Raw genomic sequence first — 12,247 nt, 5'->3', positions numbered from 1 at the left:
ATCTAAGGTTGTAACCTTGATGTTTCATTTTTATTTGCATATATCAAGAGAACCAATTCCTCTCTCCACAGATTGCTGATCAACTTTGTAAATAACAAAGCTGCCCCAAACTGGCAAGGCTACTTTTACACAGGGCTGCTGTTTGTTTGTGCCTGTCTTCAGACACTGATTCTTCACCAGTATTTTCATATTTGCTTTGTGACTGGAATGAGGCTCAAAACAGCTATTGTTGGTGTAATTTATCGAAAGGTAGGTGTTTCTTTAAATATATGACAAAACTTCTCAGCGGCTGTGTAAATACATTGCTTGAGTCTGAATAGTTAAAGTAGTTAGGGGACTCTGGTAGGCTGATTCCTACCTCTTAATAGAAATAAGAGAGTATCTAATTTATAAACAACAGCCTTTTAACATAGAGCAATTTTCTAATTTGCTAGTTAAAGTTCAGGCACGTTCTTCCCACTGCCAAACAAGAAACCTTGTCTTGTTTAGACTTTTGAAACTGCTGGGTTTGAAACTGCTTCAGTTTGTGCAGAAATTAAGATGCATCTACATTTACAGCTTCATTTGGGACTTAGCAGCACTACCACCTCATCTTGGAATAAACTGGAACATTTTAAAGCTGCAGACTGATTACTCTGTGTGAGAAGAATGTGTGACCAGAAGTGGAGATTCCACTTCTTACACTAAAAAACAAAACAACAAAAGAGCAATACCCCCCCCAAGCAATAAAAGCACCAACCAACCCTAAACCCAAAGACTGCTTGTTGTCTTTAATTCTCTAATAGTTTAAACCCAACTCCTTGCTTCAAACTGTACAATTTGTATTTTTTAAGGTGTGCAGGGTAAACAGAATATGAAGCAGGGAGAGGATTGCTTGTAGTTTTAAAAATGAAGCTCTGTGAAGCAATTGAATTCTGTGGAGAAAATACAGATCAGTTAGTCTTCCTTCATGTTGCCTTAATTGTTTTTTATTTTTAATCTGAACCTAGGCACTTGTTATCACAAATTCTGCTAGAAAGACTTCTACTGTGGGTGAGATTGTAAATCTAATGTCTGTGGATGCTCAGAGATTCATGGACTTGGCTACCTATATAAACATGATTTGGTCTGCACCTCTCCAGGTGATATTAGCACTATACTTACTGTGGCAGGTGAGTATTGTCTGTTGTTTCCTGTTTTGACTTTGGAAATGTGCTGCTTCCTATGGTCATGACTATAGACAGCTGTTGTTCAGACCACTGGAGGGTTTACAGCAGTGTGGAGAAAATGCTGTTTGTTTAGAAGCCATTCAGAGCTGCTTTTGTCACTGTCAAGAAGGAAGGCAGGAGGTGCTTAATTTGCACATCTGTGCCTGTGGGGAGGATACAGATGGGAGCTGCTATCCTTTAGGGGATAGCAGCACCTACAGTATCTCATTTGTCACTTGATTTAAAGAAGAGTGTTGTTGGTGCTGCACTCTAAGAGTCACCATATGAGGTGTTTGCTATTTCTAGTCCAGACAGTCACCAGTGTGACTCTTCCTGGTTCTTGCTGTCAATCAGAAAGGTAATGAAATTCCCCAAGAAGTCTGTTACTCCCTGTGTGGGTGTCTACTTCAGAAGAACAGACAAACCAGCAAAAACTGGAAAACATTAAAAGATCTCTGTGTGTATAGAGATAGATAGATGTGTGTGTATATATATACACCTCTCTATATGGGGGCTATATATATATGTATGTTTGTTTAAAAAATCAAAGCACATAAATATCAACCCAAGCCCCTACTTGATCCTCCTCTTCTTCCCCCAAGCTGTTCTTGAAAAGAGAAGATGATGTTGAAAACCTATTTCGGAATGCTTTTCTGTAGCATACGCAGTGGTTTGACCCAAGATTTTAAAAAACGAATTTGAATAATTTTTATATATATATTATGTAATGTTTATAATCAAGTACTTTTCAGAATTTAGGTCCTTCAGTGCTGGCAGGTGTGGCTGTCATGATCCTTCTGGTTCCGATAAATGCTGTGATGGCAATGAAGACAAAAACCTATCAGGTTAGAACCTCTATGTATGTGAGAGAGTGCTTTTAAGAAATGTGTTCTGTTCTTTGACTTGTTCCTGAGGTTTGTCCTTCTAAATTTTTCTCCCCCCTTCTATTTATCCCTTAAAAAAGGAAAGGGAAAGAAAGATCAGAGGTGTTGTGTATGCAGAATAAACAAACTCATGTATTTTTCAGCCTTACAGTATATCTGTACATAGTGGTCTAAAAATTTTGCAGTAGTTAAGACCAAGGTAGCAGGTTAGCCAGCTTTATGAAATGCCTGATGATTGGATTGGAATTAGTTTAGTTTTTAACTTGCCTAAGAACTAAAGTGCAAATGTAAACTACTGTCTGTCTAATGAACCTTAATGAGTGAAATACTTTTCCAGGATGGTGGTTCCAGTGATTGGGGGTGAGGGGGTATGTGGTTTGTTCTTGGTGGGGGGGAAGGTTGGTTGTGTGTGGGGTTTTTTTTTCTTTTTTTTCTGGAAGGGTGAGGAGGAAGAAGCCTTAGTTGTTGGCTGTTCTTGATCCTTAGTTGACTTTAAATAAAGGGGATCAGTTTGTTACAGAGAGTGCACATACATAAATGTCGACTCAAACTTGCATGTTTTCTCTTGCAAAAACTACTTCCACCAGCCTCACCATGTGCTTGCTGGTACGGACTTTGCTACTAACTGAATTTGCCAAATGTCAGAGGAGGTTGATTTATTTAAATAAATAAAGGTTTCATTTAAATGAAACCTTTCAGCTCTCAGACGTTCATCAAAATATACCACAGCATTTGGTTCCTACATGGGGGAAGTAGGGATATATAGCCTGTCACAGCCACACTGCCACTGGTAACAGCTGTCTGGGATAGGTGTCCTGGTGTAGTCTACTAACTCTGCCTAGTGCCGAGTCAGAACTTAGCTTTGCATTGCCCTCATTAAAATATTTTATGAAGACGGAAACTTCTGAAGAATGGACTTTCTTCTTATGGCTGAACAGAAAGCTTTTTGCCTTAGTGCACCATCAGAAAGCCATTGATAGTGATGAAAACGAAGCAAAACCAAATTTGATCTCAGGTTAGGTGCAAACTACCCATCACTGAAGCTTGACTATAGTGGCTTATTGTACGTAGGAGGAACCAGGGCTCCCTGATGCAGGGTTAATCCCACTTAAACCAGTGCCACGGTTGTTTTGATCTTGGTTTGGATTTTTACTTGTATGAAGCATTCTTTTAATTGGTTTAAAACATCTTAATTCTGCATATTTGTTTGTTCAGATAGCATCTCAGATTTCCTGCTTGGGAAGCTAGTAAGCTTTTGATGATAATGAGGTAAATTTTGCCATTGCAAAATACAAAGCTCAGAACTTTGTGGGTCTGCCAAGTATTGTGCTCTGCTAATTATTTTTTTGCAATGTTGTTTTTAGGTGGCTCAAATGAAGAGCAAAGACAACAGAATTAAGCTGATGAATGAAATTCTCAATGGGATTAAAGTTCTGAAACTTTATGCTTGGGAATTAGCCTTCAGAGAGAAGGTATTAGAGATCAGACAGAAAGAACTCAAAGTCCTAAAAAAATCTGCTTACCTTGCTGCAATGGCAACCTTCACTTGGGTTTGTGCTCCTTTTTTGGTAAGTGAAACAAATCTAGAAGTCTGCTCTCCGCTTTGGGACCATGTTTTTCTAAGCAACACTTGAGAACTTGTTTTGGGTTTTTTTGAGTGGAAGAGTCAGAATGCTCTCCACAGTGGTGGGAAATTGAACATTTATGTCTCTACTTCTCTATGAAAAGGCACTACTGTTTTGTTTGAAACTTAGTGATGTACAAGTTTAGACGTATTCTAGAAGTTAATGGCCAAATTACTTAAAAACCTCCTCTGTGTTCATCTCTATTTTTGGTAGTGTACTCAAGGAGCGTAAGATTAAATGTACTGTCAGAGAGTTTACTAATGTGCACAAGTACCCTCTGGGTGCTAGCTGTGGCTGACACAATAAAAATTTCCTTATTTCAGCATCTTTCTGAGAGCAGCAGGTTCTTGGATAAGAGTCCTTGGTCGAATGGGATACTGTGCACCAGGTGTACCTCTGGCCTGGGTTCTCACAGAATCTGTTTAAGGAACAATGTGGAGAGGTAAAGCCATTGCGTACCCTGGGATTGCTTTAAATTCCTATTTAAAAAAAATTTTTTTTTTTGGATATATGAAACATCCCCACTGTGTTTGTGGTTAGCTTACATTTAAACTAATAAAAGGGAGAGAAAGGTGAGATCACATCAAAATTGCTTCAGACCCTATTAGAATAAGGGGCCATTGCTCTTCTCTGCAGAAGCAAATAAAAGCCACGACTACATTAGGATAAAATATGTGCTGTTCCAGTTGAAGGTGTTAAAGTGTACTTTCCAGTCTCAGATTCCTGCCCCACAAACATTTTTAGTGTTTACATTATGTTTTGGGCATGATGAAAGGCAGAAGCAGCAGTGCCCTGGGTAGGAAACATCAACTGCATTCTTAAGCGAATACTTTTCTAAAAGAAGTCTGAGATTTGGTTTTAATATAAATACATTATTAAATTAAGCTTCTAAATAAAACTCTGCAGGTGGACTCCTTAATGCTGTTCTGTGGAGTCTGAGAAGACAAATTCCCCTAAGCAGTAGCTGTGTTTCAGCGTATGTTGTGAATGTGTGGCAATGGTCCTGCACCTCAGGGCGTTTGCCACCGGCTGTACCGATTCTGCCTCGAAGTGCAAGGCTGCTGTTTAATATCCCGTTTCTTGGATTTTTGTTCTTCTGAACTTCTGATAAAAGAATTATTGCAAGTGCTTACTTGAAAGCACTTTTGACATGCAAAATTCTATTTCCTCTACTCTTTATTCTGTTTCCATGGCCAGGGCTCTTTAAAACATTGTTTAATAATGGTGTCAGGAAACTATTCATTTTGCAGTACCTCCCCTACTGCTATGTGTGCTGATAAGGGCGTATTTCAGACTAATTGCTGGTAACACAAGAGTGCAGACATGCTGCTTGTGAGGTTATTCTTTGGACCCTGTCTTGTTTTTGATCTCTGTGGGAGGGCTTTCTCCCTGGGATATGGTTGTCCAAACTAAGGATTGTACAAACAAGCCACTGTACCAGGCACAGCTGAGTCAGCTGCTGTATGAAGAACAATCCCATCTGTACAGCAGTCAGATTTTTTTAACAGAAGTACTGATGTCTTCAATAGATGCTGTGCTTAGATGAGACTGTTCCTTAGGCATTTGAGCTAATTGTTTCAAGTCTTGTGGGAGGGGGAATGCCAAAGGTTAGCCTACCTTGATTTCTTGTTTTAAGTGATAGTCTGTGGGAAAGAGTTGCTGGATCTTGTGATATATTGAGGTATGAGCGTTGTTACCATGGAAGAAAACACTGAAGGGAAGCAATCTGAAAGTGAACATTTGGTTTTACTTAGTTTACTTTAATTTTGCTATAACATAATCAACACATTTAAAAAAATGTAGACAAGTATATGGATTTTTAAATTTTTTATACCTTATGATTTATGAGAACAATGGTTCACTGTCACTTTTCATGCTCAGTATGGATCTTTAAGATTTTCTGTTGTGAACTGTTTAGGTACTGTAAGGCTTCATCTTTGTAATGCAGTAACATTTCAAGTTTCTTGCAAAACAATCTGTCCATGATAAAGTGGGCTGTACTTGGAAATCTAGGGTTGTGGTAGTCTCTACAAAATATACAGTGGGATAACATTGGCGTATTTCTAACTTTTCTGTCTATATATGTTACCAATCCAGTGTCTGGTACTGTGTGCGCAATGTCTTAAAACTGAGAAAGAGCGGCAAGAAACACTAGTGATCATTTATCTCCTTCGCTTTTCCTGCTGTGTGACCACAAATAAGCCTGGGACATTTGTGCTTTCGCTCTTGCTATGTGAAAAAAGTAAGCACTTGACAGCTTTCCGAGAGGAGCCATCAACTTCTTTTTACAACAATGGATTTAAATCAAATGTTTGCTTTGCAAAAAGCTTACCAGGAACAAGGAAGCTACCAGCACGTTGCTCTTGCATTTGTAGACCTCTGATTACAGTTGTCAGACTCCTGAGTTAATGGCTTTTAAAAATGCTACCCTAACTGTAACCGTTACACTTTGTTTCAGGTTGCCTTGTCGACGTTTGCTGTGTACGTCACAATAGACAAGAACAACATCTTGGATGCTCAGAAGGCATTTGTTTCCCTAGCGTTGTTCAACATCCTCAGGTTCCCATTGAACATGCTTCCTATGGTTATCAGCAGCATAGTAGAAGTAAGACTTCAGTCATTAACAGGTGTTTCTGTGTACAAGTAGCCCCTGGGTGGAAAGATTACGTTCCTGTGCTTAGAGAATGTCCACTGGTGAAATTCAGCCACCCCAGAAAGGGAGCTTTGCATTTCCTGAGCGTTAAGTGCTATGCAAGCAAAATTACCAATCCCAGTTAATGGTGGATGGGTGTTCCTGGAATACCCATATTTCTAGTGGTTTGGGAAGTGTGAGTTTGATGAATATCCAAGAAACTATGCAATGGGTTTAAGGAGGGATTAGGAGTGCATCATAATGATGTAATGTACATGTGATGCAAAACAACAAGCTCTTAAATATAATGAGCAGACTATAAGATAGTTTTGCATCCCTTTTCCATGCAGGCCAGTGTCTCCTTGAAGCGCCTTAGGGTGTTCCTGTCTCATGAAGAGTTAGATCCAGACAGCATAATCAGGGGTCCCATCACAGAGGGTGAGTTTCTTTTCCTGTTGAAAATCAGTGCATCCAGGTTTTGGGTGGCTTTGCAGCGTCTCTTTTGCTTTATGTAACAAATCTACTGCATTTTGGTGGATTTCAGTGATAAATTTTAGCCAGAAAGTAGAGAAAGGGAGTTTGTAAAATGGAAATGTAAATAAAGTTTCTACTACCATCTCCGGTAATTTCATTCCTCCCCTGAGCTCCCGTGTCCAAACCACAGAATGGCTGCATCCAGGCACAGATGGTCATTTTGAAAAGTACTTGTTAGACTGTTGCAAGTGTAGCCATTTGAAATTTGTAGACAGTTAACAATGATTAATGTTGTGCCAAACCCCAGCATTTTGGAGAAGAACAATCATGTAATACTTCAGCACCCTTGAAGGAGAACGGATAAGTCCCAGTTCTGGCAAATGCCTGTACTTTCTCTTTTGTGCAAAGAGCACTAGTCCCAGCGTCACTCACATTGTATCCAGTGTTGCTGGTCCGCTTATATAGAGCTGTTTAGGAGATAGATAAGCATGAAGGCAGATTACTGAAAAACTAATGCCCTTTTTCTTGCAAAACAAAACTTGACTTTAACTACGTCAGTCATTTGTAAATGAATTTTCTTACTTCCTTTTTACAAAGATAGTAAAATCCCCATCGCTCCCTGTCATGTGGTTAGCTGAGCTCTGTATCATTTTAGTCACTTGGCTTTCCGGTAAGCAGTCATCTGCAGTATTTCTAATTTTTTTTTTCTCTCAATCTTCCTTTTGACAATATCTTCCCCTATTTCTCAGCTGATAACCATGAATACATTGCTCACATCTTTAGTGTGGGGTTTTTTTGTGTATTTTTTTTTCTTGTCCGTAATGGGTTGTACTTGCATACTAACGTAAATATTTACCTAGGCTAAGTATTTATTGCATACTTGGTTGAACTGGAGTGGCTGTAAAAATCTACAGATGCCGGTACCATGCGGCATTTCACTGAACAGTATTTTTGGTCCGAGTTATTTTATGTGTGTGTTAGTAGACTTATTTTCCCCTATCGTTCTTGTAGTAACTTGGCTTCGCACACGGAATTGTCAGTTTAGCTGATGCTTCCACTGAAGCACAAGTCAGATTGAAGCTGCTAGTTTCTTGAACTGACTTTGAAGTGCGGTAGTGGAGTTTCTGGATAAAGGAGGATGCAACTGAGTAAGTCAGGATCTTTGTATAGTTGACAGTAACCTGGTTACTGAGTAAGTGAAACCTCAGAATCTCTGCTGTCTTGATAATTCAGTAAAAGCAGAACAGAAACTTTTGGTAAGCAGTGGGGGGTTTGTTCTGCTGGAAAAGTAGCTGTATATCTCTGCCTGTGTGTGCTTAGATTGACTTCTGTGGCAAGATCCAGAGCATACAATTTAGCTGCTTGCATTGGCGCTTTTATAAATATGAATTTTCTATTTGTCAGCTGAAGGAAGCATTGTTGTAAAGAATGCAACGTTCAGCTGGTCCAAAAATGATCCTCCTTCACTGAGCAGGTAAGAATTGGTAGCCTTCGTTCTGCTCCATAAACTTGCTGCATCATACATGACTTGTATTTGAATTATAAAACCTATATGCAGAAGAGTTTGTTGCCTTAAAGGAACAGGAGAACAAATAACATTTGTTCTGTATCTTTTTTTTTTTTTAAACCACGGACTTAATGAACTAGAGGAATTCACGAATTATGTTGTGTGTATGGAATGCATAAAGGGGAGTGTAACAGGGGGAGAGAAAGCCTCAGAGATGGCAAGCTCTTGCTATGTCCTGCAGATGGGATGAGCTCCATCTAGAGGATGCAGCTAGAATAGCCCCTTGTAATTATCCCTGTCCCTCGTGTTTTCACTATGTCCTCAGGGTTTTCCTTTTAAAATCTTATTTTTGATAAACTGTAGCCATCCTTGATTCCCATGCTGGAGAAAATAAGTGAAGAATCTTGCACATGGTATGACTAACAAAGTAACTGGGGTGATGCAGCTACAAGCAGCGTCTTCCCTGTGCCCTGTCCCCTTAATTTTGGCTGCTCTTTCTTGGGCCTTAAATTGCATAGTCTTTGGGACCGGGATGCTGTTTGGGAGGCATCCATTGATATTTACATTTGTGCTCACAGAACATTTGAGAGAAATACTGGACAGGTTGTGTCACAGTGTGGTTTTTTTTCCTTTCCCTTTTGACTAATTGCATTTTAAGATGCTATGTCCTAAGTATAAGAAGAGCTGGATGCTTTCTGCATGAGAGGTTTGCATTTTCAAACAGTTAAAGCTTCTGTGCTATGTCACCATTTGCAGTGGGTGTTCACATAGCATCTAGTTTTATATGGGCTGTGTAACTACTGGGATGGGCCAGCGAGCAAGGCTGAATTATGTGCACTTTATTTCAGCATTAATTTCACTGTTCCTGAAGGCTCCTTGGTAGCTGTTGTTGGTCAAGTTGGCTGTGGAAAATCTTCATTGCTGTCTGCATTACTGGGGGAGATGGACAAAAAGGAAGGCTACGTGGTTGTCAAGGTGTGATGTGTCTCAAGAATTGTTCAGCTATTTGTGGGTATTGCCAGAGGGATTCTAGATTTCCAAGTGATGTGAAGAGGGGAAGAGACAGCCTTTCAAATGAATGCGTTTTTTAGCCTCGTTTCCTGGCAAGCCACGTGTATGCCTTAGCCTGTACTCTGTGTAACTGCCTCTTAAGCCTCGACACAACAACTTCTAAATTTGTTGGTTTCAGATTTACCCAAATATACAGAATGACGGAGGTCTCAAAGATAAGTGTTCTGGTGAGTCTTGTTGGCAGCCAGGTATGAGGTGGGGAGACCCTATTATACATATTCCAGCCTGAGGAAGGGCGGTATTGGTTTGTACCTTCTTAGACATCAGAAAATTGCAAGGAGAGAGATACCCAAACATGGGAAAAGCTGCTGCTGTATTTTGTACTTTCTTAGACGTCAGAGTTGCATAGAACTTGCAGAGGAAAAATGACCTTGGAAGTACGTAAATAACTAAGTAAAAAGTCCTTGTTTTGGATTTTGCTGCTGCTGTAATGTATGGAAAGAGAATTATTTTAAGAGCAAAACAAATTACGTTGCATTTAAAAGAATGCACATTTGGTCACCTCTAAAACTATTCTGGAAAAATAAAGTAGGTGAGATCCGAGTCACTGGTGATTTGTGCAGAAAGAGAAGGCAGGCTAATCTTCAAAGTAAAATACTTTGCAGTAGCTCAGTCTCTTCCTTTGAAGTGGGTTTTATATAATAACTGCTTCCCCTGCTTTCTGCAGAAATCTCTTGGCAGGGATGCATTTGTTAAAGACTTGCATTCCAGATTAAATTGTTGTATGCAGAACATAATTTCTAACTATATGAAAGAACTAATGATTTTTGACACTCAATAATTGTGCAAACATATTCTCTAAACAAATGTTTACTTCAAGTTTACATTGGAGAATCATATTTTATTTGCAGTCCTTTATTTCAGGACATGGTTTAGGGAGCATGGTGGTGCTGGATTAATGGTTGGACTTGATGATCTTGAAGGTCCTTTCCAACCTAGTGATTCTGTGATTCTGTGATTTTGTGATTTTCCACCAACACACTTTGTTACATTCACTTGTAAAGAGGATTGTAAAAATAACGTTTTGGAGGAGGCAGTAGCCTAAGAACTACTTTGTGTAGTTTTGACATGACCATAGGCAATTTGTGAGGTGATTAGCACTGCCTGCCTCACAAAGCACAGCAGGGCTTTGACTTTGTGTTCAGACTTTCAGTCTAAAGTACTGAATAAGGAACTTTTATTTTTCTACAGGGCTCAGTAGCATACGTTCCTCAGCAAGCCTGGGTCCAAAACGCAACTCTGGAAGATAATATTATCTTTGGAAGGGAGATGAATGAGAGTCGGTACAAGTGTGTGATTGAGGCTTGTGCACTGCTACCTGATATAGAGATTCTTCCTACGGGTGACAAAACAGAAATAGGAGAAAAGGTATTTAAATACTCACTCGATCATAACAGTGCTATTGCTTGACGTCATACGGCCTTCTATTCTACTTTATCTTAAAGTTGTATTGAATTTAAAACATTCAGAGTAGAGATCCTCTAGAATAAGAGGCAAATTTGAACAGTAGGTGTTCCTTGTCTTTAAGCCTCAAAGGGGAGGAAACCTGTCCTCAATTACAAATGCAAAAGCATCTTTGCAATGACAGTTTTTAATTGTCTCTACATTGCCGTGGTCATAGAGCAGAAAAATGTATGGAGACAGGAAGAGAAGAATCTTCTGAACACTTCGGTTTCATTTAAAACAAGCAAACGCCCCCCCCAGCCCTCCCCAACCCCCGAAAATAAACTACAAAAACAACCACCACCCCAAAACTGGCCCTTGGTCGCAAAGGTGCGTGTGGTGTAGGATTTAGAAACTTGCATAGATGTTGCAGTGCTTTGCTATGGAAGCAGCAGTGGGTGGCCAGCAGGGTATGTGTATATAGCCTGCTTGGTGTTCTGCTAAGCCGATGCTCTCCAGAAGGCAGGGTTACGTGCTCTGCCTGCTGGCTAGTTCTAGGCGGGGTATAGCTGCCAGCCCCAGGTTCAGTGAAGGGTGTAGCTTTATCTTCCTTCCTGGTCAGCAGGCCAACCAAATTGTAGAGTGTGAACAGAATTTGTTTATTAAACCAGGGGTAGCACTGCAGACATACAGCTCAGAAGAAAAGTAGCCTCTGAATGTACAGTTAGGTAGGTCAGTCTGGCTTAATTGTTTTACCAGACTAGCAAACACTTTTTTTTTTGACTAGCCCCTCACTGACAGCAAGAACTTAATAGACATGCTTTCTTCTAAGAGGATTTTGACTGTGATTGCTTATGCTGTTGTGGTAGCGAAATTATTTGTGATGGAGATCTGTTTCATACAATGCTGAAATTTCTCTAGTTTGTATAAACCACCTATGACTTGTATCTTTCACAAAATGTAGAAAGACATTTTTTTCAGCTGTAAATAAAGGATCATATTTTCTTGTTTCCCCAGGGTGTGAATTTGTCTGGAGGACAGAAGCAGCGAGTCAGTCTTGCTCGGGCAGTTTACTGTAATGCAGATGTCTATTTATTTGACGATCCTTTATCAGCTGTTGATGCCCATGTTGGGAAGCATATTTTTGAAAAAGTTATTGGACCAAAAGGAATCCTGAAAAATAAAGTATGTCATAAGATACTTGTCTCTGGAGAATGATTTGTTTTTCTTTGCTGAGTTAAAATGATTCCAAGTTTTTCAAGTTGCATATTCAGACTTTTGTTTCAAACATCTGAAAAATTCTGAGATTTTTAGAAGACTTTTATAAAACACTGAGTTTTTATAATGAAATGTGCTTTGGTTTCTGTAATTCAAAATTTTGATGGAAAAGTCAAGACAAGGACAGTATTTTTTCTCAAAAATGCTGCGTGCCTGTCTATAGCTATTACTGTATTATAGACACAATTCAAGAAGCAAGAGCAGTA

At 39.5% G+C, this 12,247-nt stretch overlaps 1 protein-coding gene across 2 annotated transcripts in view; it reads left to right on the top strand.

The window, feature by feature from the left end:
• LOC309410235 (multidrug resistance-associated protein 1) overlaps positions 1 to 12,247 on the top strand; it is a gene marked incomplete at its 5' end in the record, with an annotated part of 54,793 nt that overhangs the window by 23,082 nt on the left and 19,464 nt on the right. For both annotated transcript variants that reach the window (XM_082006600.1, XM_082006599.1), the window contains 10 exons: positions 72 to 249; positions 990 to 1,151; positions 1,940 to 2,032; positions 3,436 to 3,639; positions 6,155 to 6,301; positions 6,679 to 6,766; positions 8,207 to 8,276; positions 9,158 to 9,284; positions 10,572 to 10,748; positions 11,781 to 11,948. In XM_082006600.1, the coding sequence (XP_081862726.1) occupies positions 72 to 249; positions 990 to 1,151; positions 1,940 to 2,032; positions 3,436 to 3,639; positions 6,155 to 6,301; positions 6,679 to 6,766; positions 8,207 to 8,276; positions 9,158 to 9,284; positions 10,572 to 10,748; positions 11,781 to 11,948 (1,414 nt within the window). The remainder of the gene's footprint in view (positions 1 to 71; positions 250 to 989; positions 1,152 to 1,939; positions 2,033 to 3,435; positions 3,640 to 6,154; positions 6,302 to 6,678; positions 6,767 to 8,206; positions 8,277 to 9,157; positions 9,285 to 10,571; positions 10,749 to 11,780; positions 11,949 to 12,247) is intronic.

This window comes from Phaethon aethereus (genome assembly GCF_964289735.1).
Source record: "Phaethon aethereus genome assembly, chromosome: 15".
In the NCBI taxonomy this organism is placed as follows: Eukaryota; Metazoa; Chordata; class Aves; order Phaethontiformes; family Phaethontidae; genus Phaethon; species Phaethon aethereus.
Note: the sequence above shows the minus strand (reverse complement) of the source record. Positions and strands in the feature narration are given on the sequence as shown.